This window comes from Gloeophyllum trabeum (assembly GCF_000344685.1).
Source record: "Gloeophyllum trabeum ATCC 11539 unplaced genomic scaffold GLOTRscaffold_00018, whole genome shotgun sequence".
Lineage (NCBI taxonomy): Eukaryota > Fungi > Basidiomycota > Agaricomycetes > Gloeophyllales > Gloeophyllaceae > Gloeophyllum > Gloeophyllum trabeum.
This window is the reverse complement of record NW_006920427.1, coordinates 334,548-354,055: the sequence shown is the minus strand read 5'-3', so window position 1 is coordinate 354,055 and position 19,508 is coordinate 334,548. Positions and strand designations below refer to the sequence as shown.

The 19,508-nt window shown below is 56.5% G+C and overlaps 9 protein-coding genes across 9 annotated transcripts; 3 read left to right on the top strand and 6 right to left on the bottom strand.

Moving 5' to 3' along the window:
* Positions 1 to 38: 38 nt before the first annotated feature.
* Positions 39 to 1,358, bottom strand: GLOTRDRAFT_133603 (Aldo/keto reductase; the record flags this gene model as incomplete). The annotated part of the gene is made up of 11 exons (XM_007872552.1): positions 39 to 86; positions 144 to 244; positions 300 to 314; positions 367 to 442; positions 507 to 544; positions 604 to 670; positions 726 to 839; positions 903 to 992; positions 1,050 to 1,086; positions 1,137 to 1,263; positions 1,319 to 1,358. The coding sequence occupies 11 exons, from the start codon at positions 1,356 to 1,358 to the stop codon at positions 39 to 41; spliced, it is 753 nt and encodes a 250-aa protein (XP_007870743.1).
* A 1,353-nt stretch (positions 1,359 to 2,711) lies between these two features.
* Positions 2,712 to 4,006, bottom strand: GLOTRDRAFT_112622 (DUF125-domain-containing protein; the record flags this gene model as incomplete). Its single annotated transcript, XM_007872551.1, has 2 exons — positions 2,712 to 3,666; positions 3,748 to 4,006. Coding segments are annotated over 2 exons (992 nt in total), but the record flags the coding sequence as incomplete, so codon positions are not given.
* A 771-nt stretch (positions 4,007 to 4,777) lies between these two features.
* GLOTRDRAFT_96779 (uncharacterized protein) lies at positions 4,778 to 7,336 on the top strand (the record flags this gene model as incomplete). Its single annotated transcript, XM_007872550.1, has 7 exons — positions 4,778 to 4,853; positions 5,099 to 5,238; positions 5,400 to 5,552; positions 5,804 to 6,042; positions 6,250 to 6,448; positions 6,510 to 6,982; positions 7,045 to 7,336. The coding sequence occupies 7 exons, from the start codon at positions 4,778 to 4,780 to the stop codon at positions 7,334 to 7,336; spliced, it is 1,572 nt and encodes a 523-aa protein (XP_007870741.1).
* Positions 7,337 to 8,168: 832 nt separating this feature from the next.
* On the top strand, positions 8,169 to 10,975 carry GLOTRDRAFT_96778 (uncharacterized protein; the record flags this gene model as incomplete). Its single annotated transcript, XM_007872549.1, has 9 exons — positions 8,169 to 9,537; positions 9,686 to 9,762; positions 10,013 to 10,037; positions 10,109 to 10,257; positions 10,293 to 10,323; positions 10,505 to 10,558; positions 10,650 to 10,749; positions 10,781 to 10,841; positions 10,904 to 10,975. 9 exons carry the CDS (start codon positions 8,169 to 8,171, stop codon positions 10,973 to 10,975), a joined length of 1,938 nt encoding a protein of 645 aa, XP_007870740.1.
* Positions 10,976 to 11,420: 445 nt separating this feature from the next.
* GLOTRDRAFT_13977 (uncharacterized protein) lies at positions 11,421 to 11,840 on the top strand (the record flags this gene model as incomplete). Its single annotated transcript, XM_007872417.1, has 3 exons — positions 11,421 to 11,505; positions 11,555 to 11,569; positions 11,635 to 11,840. Coding segments are annotated over 3 exons (306 nt in total), but the record flags the coding sequence as incomplete, so codon positions are not given.
* A 645-nt stretch (positions 11,841 to 12,485) lies between these two features.
* GLOTRDRAFT_133600 (uncharacterized protein) lies at positions 12,486 to 12,865 on the bottom strand (the record flags this gene model as incomplete). Its single annotated transcript, XM_007872548.1, has 2 exons — positions 12,486 to 12,682; positions 12,799 to 12,865. The coding sequence occupies 2 exons, from the start codon at positions 12,863 to 12,865 to the stop codon at positions 12,486 to 12,488; spliced, it is 264 nt and encodes an 87-aa protein (XP_007870739.1).
* Positions 12,866 to 13,179: 314 nt separating this feature from the next.
* GLOTRDRAFT_81982 (uncharacterized protein) lies at positions 13,180 to 14,542 on the bottom strand (the record flags this gene model as incomplete). The annotated part of the gene is made up of 7 exons (XM_007872547.1): positions 14,525 to 14,542; positions 14,219 to 14,439; positions 14,099 to 14,163; positions 13,903 to 14,035; positions 13,705 to 13,842; positions 13,467 to 13,635; positions 13,180 to 13,404 (listed from the first exon to the last, which is right to left on the bottom strand). Coding segments are annotated over exons 1-7 (963 nt in total), but the record flags the coding sequence as incomplete, so codon positions are not given.
* An 807-nt stretch (positions 14,543 to 15,349) lies between these two features.
* HTP1 (Cloroperoxidase) lies at positions 15,350 to 16,637 on the bottom strand (the record flags this gene model as incomplete). The annotated part of the gene is made up of 4 exons (XM_007872546.1): positions 16,298 to 16,637; positions 16,027 to 16,230; positions 15,750 to 15,963; positions 15,350 to 15,677 (listed from the first exon to the last, which is right to left on the bottom strand). Exons 1-4 carry the CDS (start codon positions 16,596 to 16,598, stop codon positions 15,350 to 15,352), a joined length of 1,047 nt encoding a protein of 348 aa, XP_007870737.1. The 5' UTR covers positions 16,599 to 16,637.
* A 246-nt stretch (positions 16,638 to 16,883) lies between these two features.
* GLOTRDRAFT_101676 (LOC733379 protein-like protein) lies at positions 16,884 to 17,990 on the bottom strand. The gene is made up of 5 exons (XM_007872545.1): positions 17,737 to 17,990; positions 17,527 to 17,685; positions 17,326 to 17,455; positions 17,190 to 17,256; positions 16,884 to 17,110 (listed from the first exon to the last, which is right to left on the bottom strand). The coding sequence occupies exons 1-5, from the start codon at positions 17,856 to 17,858 to the stop codon at positions 16,986 to 16,988; spliced, it is 603 nt and encodes a 200-aa protein (XP_007870736.1). The 5' UTR covers positions 17,859 to 17,990; the 3' UTR covers positions 16,884 to 16,985.
* Between the last annotated feature and the right edge of the window lie 1,518 nt (positions 17,991 to 19,508).

Here is a 19,508-nt window from a genome sequence, read left to right as displayed (position 1 = left end):
TAGTGCTGCGTGTAGTCTGCTCGGAGGATTTGAAAGGTCTAGCCAGCAGACCCATAGACAGGGGAGACCAAATTATCGATCCGACGCTGAACATCTGCAGCTATCAGGTGGATAGATAGATCCAATGTCGTCATTTAGCATACCTTGAGCGTTGGATACATTTCCCGTTCCTCTTCACGATATAGGAGAGTATAGTGATTCTGCATCACAACAAACGGCGTTAATTTGTTCGTGATGGCGTAATCTATATCATATGTCACAATGTACAGGTCACCAAAGATAAAACAGGATGGACGCACTTTGCATGGCCTGGACTAGTCTAGCGTAAGCTATGATTTTGAACCACAATACGACATCACCACTAACATTGATAAGCGTAACAGGAGCTCATTCCTATATACCTGACATATCCGGCCTTCACGATATCATGAAGTGCTTGCATCTATTCGGCTAACCGGTGAGACTGGAAAGGCACCTCTGATGGTCTGCCAGCCTGTGCAACGTACTGTTTCCTCGATAGGAGTATCATAATCGAATCGATGACCTGAAGGAATCACCAGATTCATCACGGAAGACACAAGGAGGGGCTCAAAAAATCCTGACATTGTAGAACATCAATGTAGTCCGTCTGTAACCTCTCGAGGCTGTGCTTCACCGCGTCAAAGATATGCTAGAAGTCAATGGGAGTGAAAATCTGCGGGGACGCCATGTAAAGACCGCTTTACCTTGCGGCTCAGACCGTGCTGATTCACATAACCTATCGTATCAGGATGGGGCGGTGATGTGGACGCGGTGGCGGAAAGATTGGTGTCATAGTCCTTCGCCACCGCGCCCCAAACCTATGTGGCAGTGTAGTCCACGATGGAGTTACAAATTAATTTTGTACATGGAATACAACTCACTTTAGTCATGACGACAATCTCGTCGCGGGGAAGACCAAGTCTCTTGATCATCTTCCCCAGCAATACCTCGGACAACCCGTTCGAATATATCTAATCACGGACGGTATATTGTCAGCTCGGAACGAGCCAACTGCTCTGAGCACATACATCTGCTGTATCGAACGTATTGATGCCAAGATCATAACTGTATCGTAGTTGTGAGCTATCAAGGAAAGCTGGAGAGATTCAACACACGCTGTCTGGATGTGCTTAGCCACCTCGTCCTCATTACTGATAACCCAGTCCAACCACTTGGAGCTCCCGTACGGCCCACATCCCAGGATGATCCGCGATACCTTCAAGCCCGAATTACCTAGCCGGACTAGTAGAGATGTTAATATTGCAGAGCCTTGCTATTTCACGACTCTGATGCTCACTGTACGGCACTTTCTTTGGTTTCTGTTGAGTACTCGACATCGTCGCGGTCAGTGAAACGTCCTTGCGTACGAGAGGAAGTCGAAGGGTAGGGTGCTACAGGCTAACCCCCCCGACGAAGCGTCATATGCTATGTATACACTTCTCATGATCTTGGGATTAGACACACCTAGGCTAGACGGTCATGGCACGGGACCATACACCCTCTTATAACTCGCCGCTTGATTATATTTTCCGTAGTCAGCGGGTCATTTACGCACGAACGCTTACCAACTGGACGAGTTCTCCCCTAGAATGCAAGATATTGGTGCAGAAACCCATCCCGAAAGCAAGGGGGAGTCGACCTTCCTTGCTTTGGGATGCTATACAACAATGATACAGTGCAGTCCAACATGCTCGGAGTCCAGTGTACCGAAGAATTTCCCGACGGTGGATAACTCACCATCTGAGTCGAGAATGTGTCTGCTATAGAAGCGCCGCGAAGTGGCCAGTTTGAAGACAGCCTTCAGGATGCCTGCAGTGTAGAGAAAAGTAATATCCCACTCATATTCCCAGTAAAAGATCTTCACTTGGTAAGGCTCAAATTGCCACGGCAAGTTGCACTTAAGGTCGTCGGCCGATATGCTCGTCCCACAAGAATAGGGCTTCGCAGCAGGGGAGCAGAATCTGTCCACAACCGACAGCCACCGACAGCACAACTCGGACTTCAGGGGCAGAATGTCGGAGAAAGTCAACCAAGAAGCTAGCCCAGCACCCAGCTCAGTCACAAGAAACAACCGTCGCCCTGGTGTAGATGCTACCATTGGGTATCCTCGAATGCTTCTCACGATTTCTCGTCCAGCCAGGAGGGTGTGAACCCGCAAAGAAGCAAGAAGCCCTCACCCCAAACGGCCGGTAGTGCAGCATCGTCTCCAAATCCTTGATCGGTTGAGCGTTGTGAGCCATCGGTAGTAGTCGCGGCGTAATGAATGAATGACTGAGTATATGCTTCGAGAAAGCCTTACAAAGACCAACTTGAAGTCCGCCATACATCGACCAGTCCATAGAATCCGTACAGAGTCCGCTCCGGAGATAAGGTAAGGTATCGCTGCTCTATGCCGTGGCGCGAGACGCACAAACGCGGGATCTCAGGGAGGCGATTAAAGGTGTCTACCTTGCCCTCTCGCCATGCGACATTCCGCGATCGGGGCGGTCCTGGCTCTGAAGTGGGCCGTGCATGAGCTTCTCCGGTCATCCTGCGTACGGCTGAACTGTCCAAGGCAAGGTTATTCGGGCTATGTGCAGGGCAGAGATTCCGCCACCAGTATGTTAGGTCCACATCGATGAGTAGACACCCAAGTTGGAAGCGAGCCAGACAAGCCGGAGGCGCATATCAGCGAGTTGAGAAACGCCATGGCCAGACTCCACCCGGGCCAATTTCGGGTATGCCTCCTCTACCCCGTCCCGAACCCCGGATTGCACTCGTAGCCCAACAGCAAAGGTTGCGAGATGTCTATTCGAAACAAGATAGCGTAGTGTAGCCAGACTAGAAATACATCGTCAAAAGAGGAACTATATGCGCGCTCGACGAAAGCGGCCACAGCATCCAGCGCACCAATACAAGAACACGGCAAACCACTATCCCTCCAATGCAGCGACGATACCATATGCAGCACCCGCAGCAGCGCCTCCTACCATGAGCGTGCTGACCGCTCCCCACACGTACCCGCCAATCCCTGAGCCCGCTGCACCCGTCACCCGCGCCTTCACAACACCGAATATCAAGAGGATGACACCGGTGATGATACACGACCACATCAACGCCACATGTGCTTGGGGGATGAAGAAATAGGGCAGGAGGGGGATGATACCGCCGAGGAGGTATCCCAAGCCGATGGTGAACGCGGACGTGTACATCCTTGATGTCGTCACGTCCTCGATACCCTCGCCGAATTTGAGCAGGAACGGCGTGAGCCCCACCGTGGGCTGGAACTTAAGCTTATTGCTTGACTCGAGGTCGCCCGTGGCCGCGTACTCGCCCATCTCAGCCCCGACCTCGACCTCCCTGAGCGAGTTCGCGACCTGCCGCGACAGGCTCTCCTCGACACCGAGCGGGCCGAGGATGGCGTGCACCTCGCGCTCCATCTCGCCCGCGCACGAGCGCAGAACGCGCGAGGCGGTGTGCTTGGCCTGAAAGCGGTAGTGGTCGCGCTCGGCCTGCGATGCGAGGAAGCCGCCAATGCCCATGGAAATGGCGCCGGCGATGAGCTCGGCGATGCCGCCCAGCACGACCACGCGCGAGTTACCTAGCGAGGAGAGGCCCGCTGTGAGGGCGAATGGGACGGTAAGGCCATCTGAGAGACCGATAACACTACAGAAAACATGAGAGTCAGAAAGAGCGTTCAAGGCGCCTTCTCTCACGGTAAGCGAGTGCGACTGGGGAGGTACTCACACGTCTCTGACAATATCTGGGTCGACGAGTGTCCGCTCGTCGTCGTCTTTGAGCTCTTTACAACAAATACCCTCCCGCCCGAGCTCATGTCTTGCGCACTTTGCGGGTAGTGGCGTCGGTTCTGGCGCATCCGAGTGGTCTACCGGCCACACCGGCGGTCTGATCTCGAGGCTAGCGCCATTCGGCGGATTTTGTCTGCGGGGAAGTGCGACGGCGGGGGCGGGGGCAAGGGTGGATTCTGAAGAGTTGGAGGACATCGTTATGGATTGGGGGAGAGCAGTGAATGATGGAATCCGCGCGGCTGAGCGTCAGCTTTAAAAGCGTATTATTCTGAAAAAAGCCGCCCCAGCCTTTGTCAGGATGTCATTGGCGCACGCCACGTGTAATTTCCCAATATAGCGATCAAAGCCTTTCCCGACATATCCTTCTCGCCATCTCTGCAACGTTCCGGTGTTTATTTGCTCACTTCCTGGTCCGTATGTTATTTTTGTGACTCTTCCTTACACATCTTCCATTTATTTAGGGCCTCGAGGTATTATTATTCGGTTTATTCGGAGACTAATGTACCTTCAAGTCTCTGCCACATCGTTGATCAGAAACCTCTGCAAGTCAGCAAAGTCTGAAGCTATGGGAATCCACAGCACGCATGGCTTTTCTCCGAGTCGCCTACTCAGAGTTCTCCCCACGAAAGCCTTCCTGGCCCTTAAGAACGAAGGCAGCGATTCATTAGCGTCGCAGATATACTTGGACACACAGTTGCACGCTGTTCGGTCCTAGCGCAGGCGCGATTGGCTCCCGCGGATGTCGTGATTCCGCACTTGCCTCACGGTCTTCTGCGTCTTGATCTCCGAGATGCGTCTTCCCTCCAAGCGACCTGCTCTGCTCGAATAACACGCAGCGCGTTTGGGCACCCTGGAATTACGCGCCTTGGGATTGGGTGCTCCGGTGAACTGGGAGGAACCGACGTCTGCAGAGATCTACGCATCCGCCAGCCCAATCCCAGGCACACCCCAACACAAGGATACCCCGGATGTATGAGGGATGCCTCGACACGCGTCTTGATTACTCTCGAATATTGATCAGAGGACCATCTTTAGAGCGGATCGGTCAGTTTAAGTTCGACTTGAGCCTATTATTACATATTGCGGTCGCTCACGACAGTATTTCATCTTACTACAGGCTGCTATACTGCACCGGTTTGAAGGCTCAGCAGTGTGCTTATGTCCGAGGTCGCGTAGGCAGAAGCCTCGTGCTTTTAGGTTTTCGACAGCAATGTCATCTGCTGGCTCTTTGGCAATCTTTGTGTAGGATCCTATGACCCTCAATCAGTCTTGGTGAGCGGATGATTCAGGTCTCGGGAACGTGTCGTCTGGGTATCCTGCTTTCTACTTGCTTGTGACCGTGGCCCCGCCTTTCGTGGCGTTGAATGTGAGCACCGCGATGGCGGAATCTACGCCTGGATTTGTCCCGGGGCAGGCTTCCACAGCTTTGGTAAAAGGCATCGTATCTCGCGGCTGGGCACCCTTCGATTCCCAAATACTCTCATCTATACCCAAGATGACTGAGTCAACCCTTCGAATGGGCCAGTACCGCTCTTCGCAGCATACGGGAAGGCTGCACACTAAGTATGAGAACACTCACAACTTTAATAGCCTTTCATAGATCCCGCCCGCACTGTCAAGCCTGTATCCGTGTCTGCGACCGATCCAGCGGTGATACCTTACCATGGCCCCGGAGCGGACTTTGTACGGGCACTGTGGACTGCGGATTGGCGCCGCGAAGGTATACATACCGCTGCGCGCGAGGTTTGTCCATCCACACGTCTGCGGGTAGGATCGCTGTCGTCTTATTTCTCCACGACGGCGTGCATCTGAGAGGCAGGATCTGACTACCTTCCTAACCTCGACTCTGTGTCTATACTACACCGGTGTGCCTCATAGACGGTACGGTTTCTGAGGATGTCTTCATGGGCCGGGAAGCTATCACGGCTTCATTATCTTGGAAACTCTCCTTTGTAGCGTTCCCTCACAAAGCGATACGATCATGCCCCGCTCAGACTGGTGGCTCGGAGGCCTCAGGAGACCAGAAGTCCCGTCCGGGAATCCCATTTAATTTTGTCTGCGCTGTGGGAGCACGGAGCCTGCGACAGAGGGTCCCTACTGGCGAGACTCCCCGAGGCTTCCCTGTTCAGGCGGGACACCACGTACCCTGGTCAACAAAAGCCTTCCTGCGTACGCACATACTTAACCATCTACCACGGCTCTTCGCGAAGCTCATCCTATTTTCTTCCACTGAGTGAGTTTACCACTACCGATTGTCCGGGGCGCTGATCTCTTCGCGGAGTCGTACACCCACACACCCATATACGCAGTCCCGGTAACCTGTGAGAAGTCCCCGGGATGCGGCATCCAACGGCACGGTTATCTGGTACGTGGGCTTTCGTCACGGCGCGGGAGGAGCGCACGCAAGCAGATACGTTTGGCATGCCGACGTGAACTCCAGGGCGATGGTCGTCTCAGTATTGCGCCGGTTGCTTGCTTCCCCACCGCGATATCTCGTCCTCCAAGAAGAACATTTTTTTATCCTCACTGGCAACGCTGTGGACGTGTGCTACTTTGCTCCAGCCGAGACGCCGCGGTCTACCGAGCAAGGAATCGGCGAGAGGGCTGTGGCTGGTGCTGAGATCCGCCGGATGGATCCGGTCAAGACCTCCGTAGAAGCCTTTCCTTTGAAGCCTTTGATTAATCACGTTCTCGTGTCAGATAGTGAGCCTGTTCGTAGTCAGGCAGTCCTCCGGTGCATTTGAACATATTGGCCCAAGGCAGGTTCCTAACCTGGACACCAACAGGGAAGCTTCCTTGCAGCAGCTCGCACTCTTATCTCAGACGCAAGAACAGACTCCCCGGTCCTTGTTTGGAGTCTGCGCTTGCATCTGGGATGTGATGTCTGGGATGTGGACTGTATGGAATGGTGCAGTGAATGTACGCGTACCTTTTACACTTGTGCGGTTACTCGGTCGGGACTTCACGATGCGCCGTATGTTTCCTGGCGACAGGACGGCCCACTGTGGCCCTTTTCAATCCCAGCGGGAAACCAGGGCTGCTCGAGCTTGGATTGTACACCTTTCACGCAGCCGCTCCTATAGCTCTCCCGTCTACAGCCCTGGCAGCCATGCAGTGGGGGCAGAGTTCACTGGTGGTCACCTTAAGGACATGGTCATGAGGGCCGCGATGCTGTAAGTTTGGCCGATAGTCCTTTGTTCTCAGAGGGGACGTCCTCTGTAACGCTTTCTCGTAGCACCCCCAGTCATTCCATTCATTACAACTACGACGGCCGCCAAGGCTCCACAACGTTCGCCCCACCCAATCACTGCCGGTCTTCGACGGGATCTTCGCGGGTCCCCACTAGTACTCTTCCGCGGACAGCTGATGTTAGGATGGACTCGAGGGACTGTCTTCTCTGCGCTGTGTTGATGCTTGCATATCCCTACCCACATCCCGAGATTCTGCACCTAGAGTCACAAGTGGACAGAACCGACCCATCTCCGGAAGAGTTCCTGTGCCGGTGGTGCGAGCCTGTCTTCTGTTAGATTAAAGTAGGAGACCTCCATCTTCCCCGGTACAACAGCAGTAAAGTGCGAGAAGTATTCAGTTAATGAGTCGGCCGCACCCGTAGTGGATAGTTCAGGGTACAGACGACTCAAGGAGTGCATATGTTCTTCTACAGCCGTTTGCAGATCGATAGACCACCAATTCAGAAAATCGCGTATAGTCGGAGTGGGTCGGAGTGGGTGCCAGGGACGTCGGAAGAAGGTGGGGAAGTCCAAATGGTCTGGTTTCCGTCTCTCGGGGACTTACAATTGCTTGTCCGACGTGGTGCGACTGTAAATGCTTTTTGAAAAGTGGGCCCATCAATCTGCAAACGGCTGTAATGCAGGATACATACTAAGATACGAGGGCCTGCAAACCCAATGCGAAACCGGTGCTATTACAGCCATTTGCAGTTCGATGGGCCCACATTTACAGTCGGACCATGTCGGAGAGGGGAAATCAAGTCCCCGAGGTGTCAAAGTGTGACCATCTAGACTTCTTTTCGGTCCTCCGACGTCCCTGGCACGCACTCCGACCATATGCGACTTTTTAAAGTGGTGATGAGATGTAGTCTAGTGTACTTTACGTATATCGAAGCTCAAGAGGTATTCCCGAACTGGGATGGCCACGTCTCGGGTGTCAGTCATTCTGCTCAGAACGTTGCAGCCTGTTGAGCTGGCGTGGAAGGTGAGATGGCTCGCTGGCGTACTGAGGAACAGACGGGACTGACTTGTTCATCGAGTCACACAGTGTGTCAGTCGACTGCGAGGATACTTATCCGAGTCGGCATTCATTCTGGTCGCTCTCCACCACTAGTTAACGTTTGAAGGAATGTCTCGGAAAAGACTCGTGGTTCCAACATTTCATCGGGTCTTCTTCAAGGAAAAGACAATCTCAGCGCATGCAAGCTACGTATACAGCATTGCTCAGACCCTGCCGTACGAGTTGATGCTGCCTATCATCAGGGAATGCTTGGAAAATCAGTCGGAGTACGGGCGTCCGCACCACGCCATCGGGCCTCCACCTGGAATGCCACTGTCCACATTCGTGGAGAATCAGCGAGCCAAGACACTACACAACCAAAAAATCCTTTCCCCTCTTCTTCTCGTCTGCCAAAATTGGTATATTCCGGCGAGAAGCCTTCTCTATACCGCGGCAGCGCTCAAAACGCTCGACGACGTAGACAGCTTGGCTAGCACTCTGACAGGGAATCCCGAACTCGCGCGTGCGGTGCAGTCCCTGTACTTGGTTGAGAATGTCTCCAGCGGGCGCCTGAGCCTCCAAGCCATGATGGCCAAAACACGATACGAGCGCCGTCTCCGGGCCCTCCTCGACGCTTGCCCATCCGTGACATCTCTGATCATACAGCTGCCATTTTTCAAGCCCGAAATTCAACTCTCTGCGCTGGGAATCTCATCGCGCATCCGAAGTCTTACGTTAAACGGGCGCCTCGAATGTGTAAATCTTAGCATGCCCTCGCCCTGCCTGCACTTGCCTCCCTTGCATCCGGAGTTCCTCGGCACTTCTCTTGAACTCCCCCACCTGGAAGAGCTTTGCTTGACACTCTTGGAACTACCGCCGATACAGTGGCCCAGGCTGCCGGCTCTTCGAACGCTCCGCTTTGTGCTCTGTCGTTTTACGCGAGACACTTATCCTTGGATACACAATTCCGACCTGCGGATACTGGAACTGACAGGCGCGGTCGTCATCGGGTCCTTCTTCAGTCTGCTAGATGCTTTGCAGTCGAAGTCCCTTGTTACACTCGAGTCCCTGAAGATTGGAGGGGGACAGGGATGCTTATATAACATTCTCGGGCGGCTGGACTTTTCAGCCCTCCCTGCCTTGAGGTCTCTCACTATCAATTTGCATATGTTGGCCCGCGTCGAAGCGGAGGTCACCCCGGCAGGTCTTGAGCGAGCTTGGCAGCTCCGTGATCTCACCATTATCTGTGGGCCCCATTCCCTCGACATAGATGAACTCCACAAAGCTCAGGAGATAGAACGCGAGTTTACTTTCATCATTACAAATTTTATCAGCGACCCCTCAGTACTTCCCTTCCTGAAGCTGTTGGCAATCGTAGGAGATTCGGAAGTTTGGGAAGGGTGCGAAGATACGGAACACTCTGTGTCAAGAATAGACCTGCTTGCCATTCGTTGCGAGAGCCGAAACGTGAAGCTGGACAAACACCTGACCCCTCGCGGTAAGTGCACGTATACCTGAGATTTCAATCCTGTTTGACCTGGACCTATGCATATCTGTCTCCCTTGAAATTAATACGTAACGGGAGTTAGTCTGCTCGGATAATAAGCTCACTGAAACGCATTTTGCCGCGTCGCATGATTCTGTAGTTATCCCTGCTCAATACCCTTGCGTCGAGACCGCGGACATTGCAACACTGCAGACCTACTCAGGATTCGAGGATCGGGTGCCTGGTGCACTGCGAGCCCTCAGGCCTCAGGCTGGATGAAGATGAATCCCGCGTGCTTCAGAGACATCCTATAGTTCTGATAGACTTCAACATTGCATGATTGGGCAAGTTTTCATTCTCGGTGCTTAGTCTTCTCGATCCTTGACGGATACATAAAAATCTGGACATAATTTGGTGATGACTCGGATATTGATTCTTTTTCTATGTGATACTGGCAGGTTCTGTCTGTTGATCTCTGAGTCTCTAGCAAGTTAATGTTCGTATCTTGGGCGGTGAGTCCATCTGCTATTGGACGGTCCTTCTGTATACCTGGACATGCTAGTGACTACTGACTGTACTGGAGCTACTGGTCTTGACTGTGCTCTCAGTATTAAGACCAAGCAGGAGGCTTTGCAGGGGAAAGTGTATTTTCGGATGTCACATTCCAGAGGCAAGGGCGATGAAACCAACTCAGCCTTGTGCTCGGGTCGTGTCTCTGCCAGTGTACTAGTAGTACGTGGTCGTCCGATGCTCACCCGCTTGATCAGCCGCGTAACCCCGATTCATCGGGGTATATGAGTAAGTCTTTGGAAAGGAACAAGATGTACGGCGCCGAACTCCTCAGGTATGACTTTTCGGGTTAGACATGGATGTACCGGCAGCCGTGCATATAGTCCGTGAAGCGTCGCGTACAATAACTAACCCATAGTACAGTAGCTTCCTGGGTCCTAACAACATTCTTTTCCCCGGTTGATCCTAGTTTCAGACGCGATCATGCCTAGCAACGACGAGGGACCCAAGAAAGTGCCGTACGGTAAGCGTCAAGAGTGCCTAATCTTCTGGCTTGGAATTCTGACATCTCTCGACGTGTGCTACTAGTGCGACCACGTCATGCGGGCTTGAAGGTATCTCGGATAATCCTTGGCTGCTCGGGCTACGGGAGCTCGAATGGCTAGACTGGGTCACGAATGACGAGGACGAAGTAGCTGAGCACATCCAAACAGCGTATGTTGATCTTCCCGAAGCTTAAGGCCAGCGGTAGCTCACAAGGGCCACAAAGCTATCACCTTGGCATCAATGCCTTTGCCACTTCCAATGTAAGCACTGGCAACGTCCCACACCCCTTTTTGCTGCAACATCACTGGATGTACTCGAACAGGTTGTCCGAAATGTGACTGGGGAAGACGATCAAGAGGCTGGGCCTTCCGCGGGGGGGAGGTCGTCATCATGACAAAGGTCAGACCTGCCTGCTCCATATAACGAATTAGGCGACCAGATCGCAGACTCACGCGGCGCCTCATTTACCAGGTGTGGGAGCGGTAGCAAAGGATTATGACACCAAGCTCCCGCCAGTACCGTCATTTCTCGACGCTTGCAGCTACGGAAATCAACACGGCCTGGGTCGCAAAGCAAGCCCTTTTTGCTACGAGCCCAACAAAGCCCATTAATAGCTAAATCGAGCCCAGCATATTTTAGACGCGGTCAAACAGAGCCTTTAGAGACCCCAAACAGACTGTATCGACGTTCTGCAATGTAAACGTGTTTCATTATAGGGCGGCTGCCCACATGCGTTGAATCACTGTATAGGCCACCGCTTCGACTATGGTATGTACGCCAACCGAGGAAACAGTACGATACCGTCGCCCAGCTCAACACTCCGACCCCTCCTCACAGCACAAACACAGATGGAAGCCCTCCACGACGTCGTGCAAGCTGGATGGGTGCGGTACATCGGGATGAGCTCGTGCCACGCGTGCCAGTGTAAGCGATAACACCCACCATCGTTCCGGCCACAGCTCACACTCATCAGTCCAGGCCATGCAAAGTACGCCAATAATCCACTTCTCCCCTGTTCCCATGCGTGCTCCGTGACACACCGAAGATGGGCAGACTACGCCATCGCGCACGACCTCAGCCCGTGCGTGTCGATACAGCACCACTACACCCCCCTGTACCGCGCAGAGGAGCGCGGGATGTACCCGACGCTCAAGCTCCATCAGCCAGCCATATCACTATCGCCCATTCACAACTGCGCCTATGCTATGCAGACGTTCGGAGCCGGGTCGCTCATCTGGTCTCCCCTCGCGATGGGCCTCCGAGTCCTCACCAGACCCTACAAGAGACGGCCCAGCTTCAGCCCTCCTTAGCTTAGCCGTAAGCGCGACCCACCAGTTTCTCCAGAGCGATGCACCCAGCCGGCACGCGAGTCCAGCACTCGATGACCGTGAGCTCCCCAGAGTCGGGGAGATAGCGACGCAGCGAGGGATCAGCATGGCGCAAGCCAGCATCGCGCTCTCGAAGAGGGTGTGTACTCAACATCCGCGCCTGTCTGAGTGACCACGCTGACGTCGGCGCTACCAAGGTGGAGCATCTGCACGATATCGCAGGTAGACAGGTCCACTTCGGATGGTGATTCACCGCTGATGAGAGGCTCGTGCAGGCGCCGTCGACGTCCAGCCTTCCCCGGAGGAAATCAGATATCCTACGTGCCGGCGCCGCAGAAGGTATGGGGGCGCGTTCGTAGACGGGCGAGTTTGTTCCCTGTTTCGCGTGTACGAGAATGACGACTAGTACTGCAACGCCGCTCAAGGACAACCCTGCTTACATTCCTAAGCCTTATCCACCCGCCCGTACGCGTGCATAAGTTAGCAGTCTGGCTCTTACTGGTACACAAAACGCCACTACGTCCATAAACGGCAATACCCATACCATATCGAGTAGCTGTGGCGTCCCGTCCTCCCTCACGCCCGCGCGCGCTCCTTCATCAAACACGTACCACCCTCCCCCCCTCCCCCCCGCCTCTCCAGCACAACCCTCACCGGCAGCATCTCCACCGTAAAACAGTCCCTGATCCCCGGCCTCTCCAGGAACTCCTCCCGCGCCCGCGCGAGGCGCAGCTCGGTGAGCGCGAGGGACTTGCCCGCGCAGCCGTAGGTGCCTGCGAGGGGGTCGCGGTGAGTGCACGTAGGGGGGCGGGGGGAAAGGCGAAGGCGAGGAAAGGACAGGAAAGGAAAAGAGGGGAGCAAACACGAACCAGTCGAAAACGGCACGAACCGACGCCGAGCGCGGAGGCTGTGAGGTACGGGTGGTCGGGGAGTGGGGCGAGGTTAGGGGGAGGCATCCTAGCGCAAAGCGGCAACTGACTACACCACTGGAGAATAGATCCGCGCTCCAGAAGGAACTCGCATGCCATTGGCGGAGGCGAACGCGCGACGATCCTGATAGCCACACGTCGATCGATCAGACAAGGCATATAAATAACGCACACGGCGGACATCGAAGCATCCATTCAAACACGATCCAACTCGTCACCTGCAAAGCCCAAATACTCGTCGCGTGGACGCAAAGCAAGCCTCCACGGCCTACCCCAGCACCGCCGCCCTCGCCCTCCGCACCTCCTCCGCTCTCCTCCTCACCACCCCCTCCACCGCCGCCCCCCACACCTCCCCCGGCCGCCGCCCCAGATCCCAGCACTCCCGCACATGCCGCTCCGCCTCCCTCCCCTCCATCACCACCACGTTCTCCACGCTCACCTCCTCCCTCGGGTCCCACCGCACGAGCACCGCCTTCGTCGGCACCGCGTGCGGCGGCACCACCGACCGGCCCAGGTGCACGTCTTCGAAGATCAACGACACGTCGTCTTCGTCTATCGGGAGCCGGCTGGTTTAGGCGGTGCAGGTAAGTATGAGCAAACGGCAGGGAACGATTTCGCGAACACGTACTTCAGCTGCTCCCCGGCCAACCGCGACTCCCTCGTCAGCAAATCCCTCCACAGCCTCTCATACAGCTTCCGCCGGTTCTTGATCGGCAGCGGGTTCGCAATCGGCCTCCCCGCCAACTCGCACAGTATATACGTCGCAATGTGCAATCCGAAAATCGACGGCAGCGGGCCTGCGTGCAATTGCCTGCATTAACCAAAAGGCGGTGGAGGGAAGAGGCGACGGGCAGGCGCGCGCTCACCGATCACAGGCAGTATCCGCACCCGAAAATCATCAAACACGTTCAGCTCCTTCACGTTCCCCCTCGCGAACTCCGCCTCCGGCAGCGGCAGCAGCCGCACGTCCCCCGGCACCTCCGTCGAGTACACCACCGGGATCCCTGGCACGTTCATTCAGCTTTCATCCATGCATACATTCGGACGTGGAGGAGGGCACGCACCGCTCGCCACCCCGAGCACGCGCAGCCGCCGGCGCACCGACCTCGCCAGGGGGTCGTAGATCGTGTACGAGATATCCGAGATCTGCACGCGCGTCGGGTCGCTCTTCGCACCCGCGCCCATCGACGAGAACACCTGCCGATTCAACTCAGGGCCAGGGCCGGAACGGGCGGAGGGGAGGCAGGAGGGGAGACGCACCTTGATGTCGTGCGCGTGGCAGTAGTGCAGCAGATCCACCTTGGTCGCTATATTATCTATCGCATCTGTATCCCCATCAGCACCCTTTCCCCTTCCCTTCCCCCGTCCCCCAAAACGCACCGACAACCCAATCCACGCCCTCCAGATACCGGCCCCCCTCCTCCTTGCGCCAGATATCCACGCACGCCTCGACGTCGAGCCACTTGCATACCTGCCGCAGCGCGCGCTGCACGCACCTGACCTTGGGCGTGCCGACGTCGCCCAGCGTCGCGGTCGCGTGCCGGTTGAGCGAGGAGAGCGTGACGTAGTCAAAGTCGACGAGGCGCAGCTTGGCGACGCCGCTGCCGGTGGGTTGGTTGGTTGGTTAGTACGAGGGGACGGGGAGGCGAGGCGAGGCGAGGAAAGGAAGAAAGAAGGGACACGCACGACCTGGCGAGCATCACCGCCGCCCAGCTGCCCACGCCCCCGCACCCGACGACCACCACGCGGCCCCCTCGCACCCCCCGCATCCCCTCCTCCCCGAAAAACGCATAGTTCCGCGCGAGCTGCTCGCGTATCAGCTCCTCGTCGTACTCCAGCCCCGCTCCCCCATCCCCATCCCTCCCCGTCTCCCGTTCCCCCTCCTTCTCTCCCATATTTCGAAGCGACGACGCCCCCCGGCCCACCCGCACGCTCACATCCTCCCTCGGCTCGTGCGCCGCGATCGACCTCCGCACCTCCTCGTCCAGCGCGCGCCGCGCCGCGCGCCGGCGGTGCCGGTCGTACAGCGCGAGGACGGACGCGGTGGCGAGCGCCGCGGTGAGCGCGGCGAGGACGAGTTGGGCGCGGTGCGAGACGTCCCGCGCGGGCATGACGTGCGTTTTTATTGGGGTTGGGTTGGTGGGGAGGTAGCTATAGGCGAGGGGTGTTCGAGATGCTTGGGTAGAGTGCAAGGCGTGAGGGTGACGTCATTTCAAGCGAAATTGGTGAACACGACGGATTGGGAAGGGGGTTTCCTGATTGGGTGGATGTGGCTGCTGGAACAAGACGGCAACGTGAATCCAGTATGGCATATAATACATGCTGATAGACAGCAGACACCGCCAGTACCATGACGGTGCCAGAAGCTCGCAGAGTCCTTATCACGCGCGCTTTACGTCTCAGAGAGCGTCGACAGGCCAGTCAAAGCAGAATGAATGATAGCATCATCTCCACCTGTCTCGCAGCACTGCAAAGGGTATCATATCTCGCATAGACGCGCCTCCCCAGGCTCTACTCATCCTTCCTCTCCACAAACACCCCCGAATCGCTCCTGAGCGCCTCCCCCGCGCCCATCCCCATCGCGCTATCCAGCTTCCCCTCCATCCACTCCTCCATCTTCTCCGCCAGCGCGCGCGGGCGCCCGACGCGCCACATCATCACGTCGTGCTCCTCGTGCACGCCCGCCTCGATGCGCAGCACCGTCGCGTTGAACTCGGCGAACGTCAGCCCGAGCGCGCGCCGGCAGCGCGGCGCCCACCCGCGCGGGAGGCGCTCCTCCAGCAGCAGCGCGCGCAGGTCGGGGAGCGACCCGCCGAAGATCGTCAGCAGCGTCGCGGAGCTGTTGTCACCCACTTCGCGTCAACCACCACCGTTGAAGCTGAGGGGGGGAAGGGGGGGGCGGAAGACGCACTTGGACGACCCGAACATCTTGTGGAACGCGCTGAGCGAGAACTGCCCGTTCTTCGCGCGCGCGTTGACGCGCCGCTTGCCCGACACCTCGGACAGGTCCGCGGCCGTGAGCGTCGGCGCGCCGTCGTGCGGCGGCCCGCTCGCGTGCGCGAGCAGGAACTCGACGAGGTGCGGCGCGGGCACGCCCTGGTCCCGCGCGTGCGCCGTGTCGTCGCCTGTGCAGAGGTAGAGTACATCAGCTTTGTGAGCAGGCAACGCGCAGCGACGCAAGGACGCACGCGTCAGGCTCGCGTCGTGCTCGATCCCGTTGTGCACGTCCAGGTCCGCGAGGTCGAACGAGTCCGCCCAGTAGCTCCGGCCCAGCAGCCCCGCCGCGTACCACGGCACGAAGAAGCAGAACGTCGGCCCGAAGTTGTACGTCTCCCGGATGACGCGCGTCAGCTGCTGGAACGGGATGCGCCGCCCGCTGCGGGGCAGAATGCCTGCGGTATCGCAATGAGCAAGGTAAGAGGAGAGGAGCGTGCGCGTGCGGGATTGGGGTGGCCTCACCGTGGTTCGCGAGCGCGTTGAGCGCGGGGCACGAGCACCTGCTGTCCGGCTTCTCCTGCCCAAAATCCGGGGCGCGGTACTCCGGCCACAGGCCCCCGCGCCCGGGACCCACCTCCCCCTCCTTCTTCTCCGGCAGCACCAAGTTCAGCAGCGCGAGCACAAAGTCCGCCGCGAACACGAGCGCGTAGGTGACGATCGTCACCGCCTTCGAAGCCAGGCCCGATAGCAGGCGCGAGGCGCCGTTGAGCACGACGAAGGACGGCGCGTCGGCGGCGCGCACGCGTGCGGAGCTGGAGGACATGGTGGTGGTGAGGGGGGCGCCGGGGCGCGAGGGGCAGTTATATACGGGTGGGAGCGAGTAGCGTAGGGACGAACAGGCGCGTTTGACGGATGGCTTGCTTGATTGGATGCGCGATTGGGGAAGCGAGTTGGTTTGACGTTCACATATCTTATTCGGGTTGACAGGGTGCTGGGAACCGAGCGGCGTTGTGCGTCCGACTGCATTGTTTGGTGATGGCCTGCCAGTGAACCTTATTACACACGGTCTGTTCACTGCACGTATGGTGAGTTATGGACTTTCCCTGTTCTCGGGTTATGTATATATCGTCCAAGGGAGTCAGTACACCGTCTATCTTACCTATCATACTCAGCTTCTTCCTTTCATCTTTCTATCTTCATACGTCCACTGCTACGCGCCCAGCTCGCCCCACCGCTCGTACTCGAACCGCGAATGCAGCCGCGTGAGGATCTCCATGTAGTCCGGCTCGTTGTCAGGCGTAATGAACCCCCTGCGCATCAGGAAGTCGATGATGACTGCGCGGACGAAGGGGATGTATCAGAATGAAGTACATTGTGTCGAATCTGAGCATGAGGCAGAGAAGAACGAACGTACCCAGCGCACAGTTCGGCTTGAACAGCCCAGCGCGCATGCGGGTGAGGACTTCATCCAGGGGGAGGAGCTATACGGGATTCAAATGCGGGTTAGGCTACGATGTAATATTGACAGGGAACGCGGGGGGAGACGGTACCTCGAACGCCTCGACCTCACCGTCGAGCGGCTTCGGCCGGAACCGCTCCCTCTCCTGCTCGCCCAAGCCCGCGGGCACGCGCAGATCGTACACGAACTCGATCTCCGGCTGCAACCAGCCGTCTTTCGTCCTGCGCGGGCACGCATGAGTCGGCGGGAGCAGGAACAAGGGGTGGGCCTCTAGAGGGGACGACGCACGTACTGGAAGAAGTATGAAATAGCCCCGACCGCGGTCGCGTGCGCGCGCACAATGTCGGCGTCGATGCTCGCCTCCTCCATCGACTCCTTCACGAGCGCCTCGAACGCGCCCATGCCAGAGGGAATACCACCTGCGACGCTGTTGTCCAGAAAGCCGGGCCAGCTGGAACGAGCTCAGACCAGGCACGGTAGGGAGAAAATCGAGCGTACGCACGTAGGCTTGCTCTTCGCGCGCGTCGGCACCCACACCCTCACACCCCGCTCATCCTCCTCGTACACCGTCATATGCACCCCATACGTGACCACCCCAAACAGCGCACACGCGCTCCGCTCCATCTCGCACACATAATTCCCGTTCCCCTCCCTCCCCCTTGCGCCGAACGGGCGCGCATACACGGGATACATCTCCCCCCGCCACTTGGCCGGGCCAATCACGCCCGGCGCGAACCCCTCGTCGCGCCAGCGCGCACACAGCTCGCGCATCACCGCCGTGCGCTGCGCGGGCGCGGACACCTTCTCGTCGAAGCTCACGCCCGTAATCCCGTTCACGCCGGCGATGTGCCACGCGCCGGACGGCTCGGCCTGTAACTTCTGCACGATGGGCGGGCGCAGTAGGCCGACGACGGGGCTGCTCGGCGAGGGCGAGAGCCGCCAGGGAACGAGCCGCTCGGGACACGAGGAGAGGCGGAAGTTGTCGCAGGTGTCAATCAGATCGAGGATGCTCTTTTCGGGCTGAGATGGGGCGGCCATGGTTGTGTCACCCTGTGGTCTGTGTTGTGTTGGTGGTCAGGATTGTCTTTTCCCAGTAAATGGACGTGGTCCATGCAGTGCAGCTGCCTCAGCAGGGTCTGGAGTCTGAGCGTTCGTGCTTCCGAGCGTGACCGTGTCAAATCTGGTATATCACCTTGCGACTAGCAAGGTCTCTGCTTTTCGGGAATTGAGCCATCAAATACCAAATATTATCATTCAGGTTGCTTTCGGGCTCTACTTTTCGTACTAAGCCAGCCACCATAGGCGATTAGGGCTTCGGGCTTTTCCTGATCACGTACTAAAACTATCGTAGCGGCGCAAGCGCCAATCCCCGACTCCAGTCAGAAACCATCGAGTATTCGAGGTACTAGTGTCTGGTGACTGGTCAAGTTGCGGAATGCCAGTCTTGACGCGTACGGACACATACACAGTATTGATAAAGTCCTGTCTTATATCTACATCAATATTTAAAGGGGTTTCTTCCGTGAGATCTACGGTCCTGTGGCGGGGGAGCCACAGTCCATTACAGTCCCAGTTCCCACGCCATTTGGGACCCCGGCCTCTCCATTCCCCGTCCATCCCGGCCTGCTGGAGGGCCAGATACACGCCTCCCGTGCTTCAAATATTGGATATACTTGCAAATATAATCTATGCTATTGTTAGTAATATCTGAGGGTCAAAGAAGCACATCAGGCGCTCGGGAACCCTACAAACGCGCGGGTGAGGTAACCAGATATCTACCCGAGGGACTGTAAATGCCAACATCAGGAAAACCCTCCTGAGCTAATTATGTCTAATTATGTCTAATCCTGCCTAATCATGCAGGATTAGCTGCATTATGCAGTCGTATCTAATTAGACAAGTTAGGTTTGTCCCCTAGCTAATTAGACATAATTATTGCCCATTAGACAGTATCCTGTCATATTAGACAGCAGTTGTGTTGCAATCACATCATATCATATCCCAGTATACCATGAGGAGTATTCAGATATATATTCACAAATGTAACTACAGACAGGCATGTAACTGCAATCTCTCATCCCTCATCAGCCTACAATATCACTTTCCCCCACAAGCAGGCTAAGGAAAGTTCCCAATGGCCAATCCAGGTAAGAGAAGGCATCAACATAGTACTTGTAAGGGAGATCATTTGGACATCAGAAGACACCTGCAACACACTACAGACCACCTTGAATACAGACCCTAGTACAAAAAGATATGGCCTCTGTACAGCAT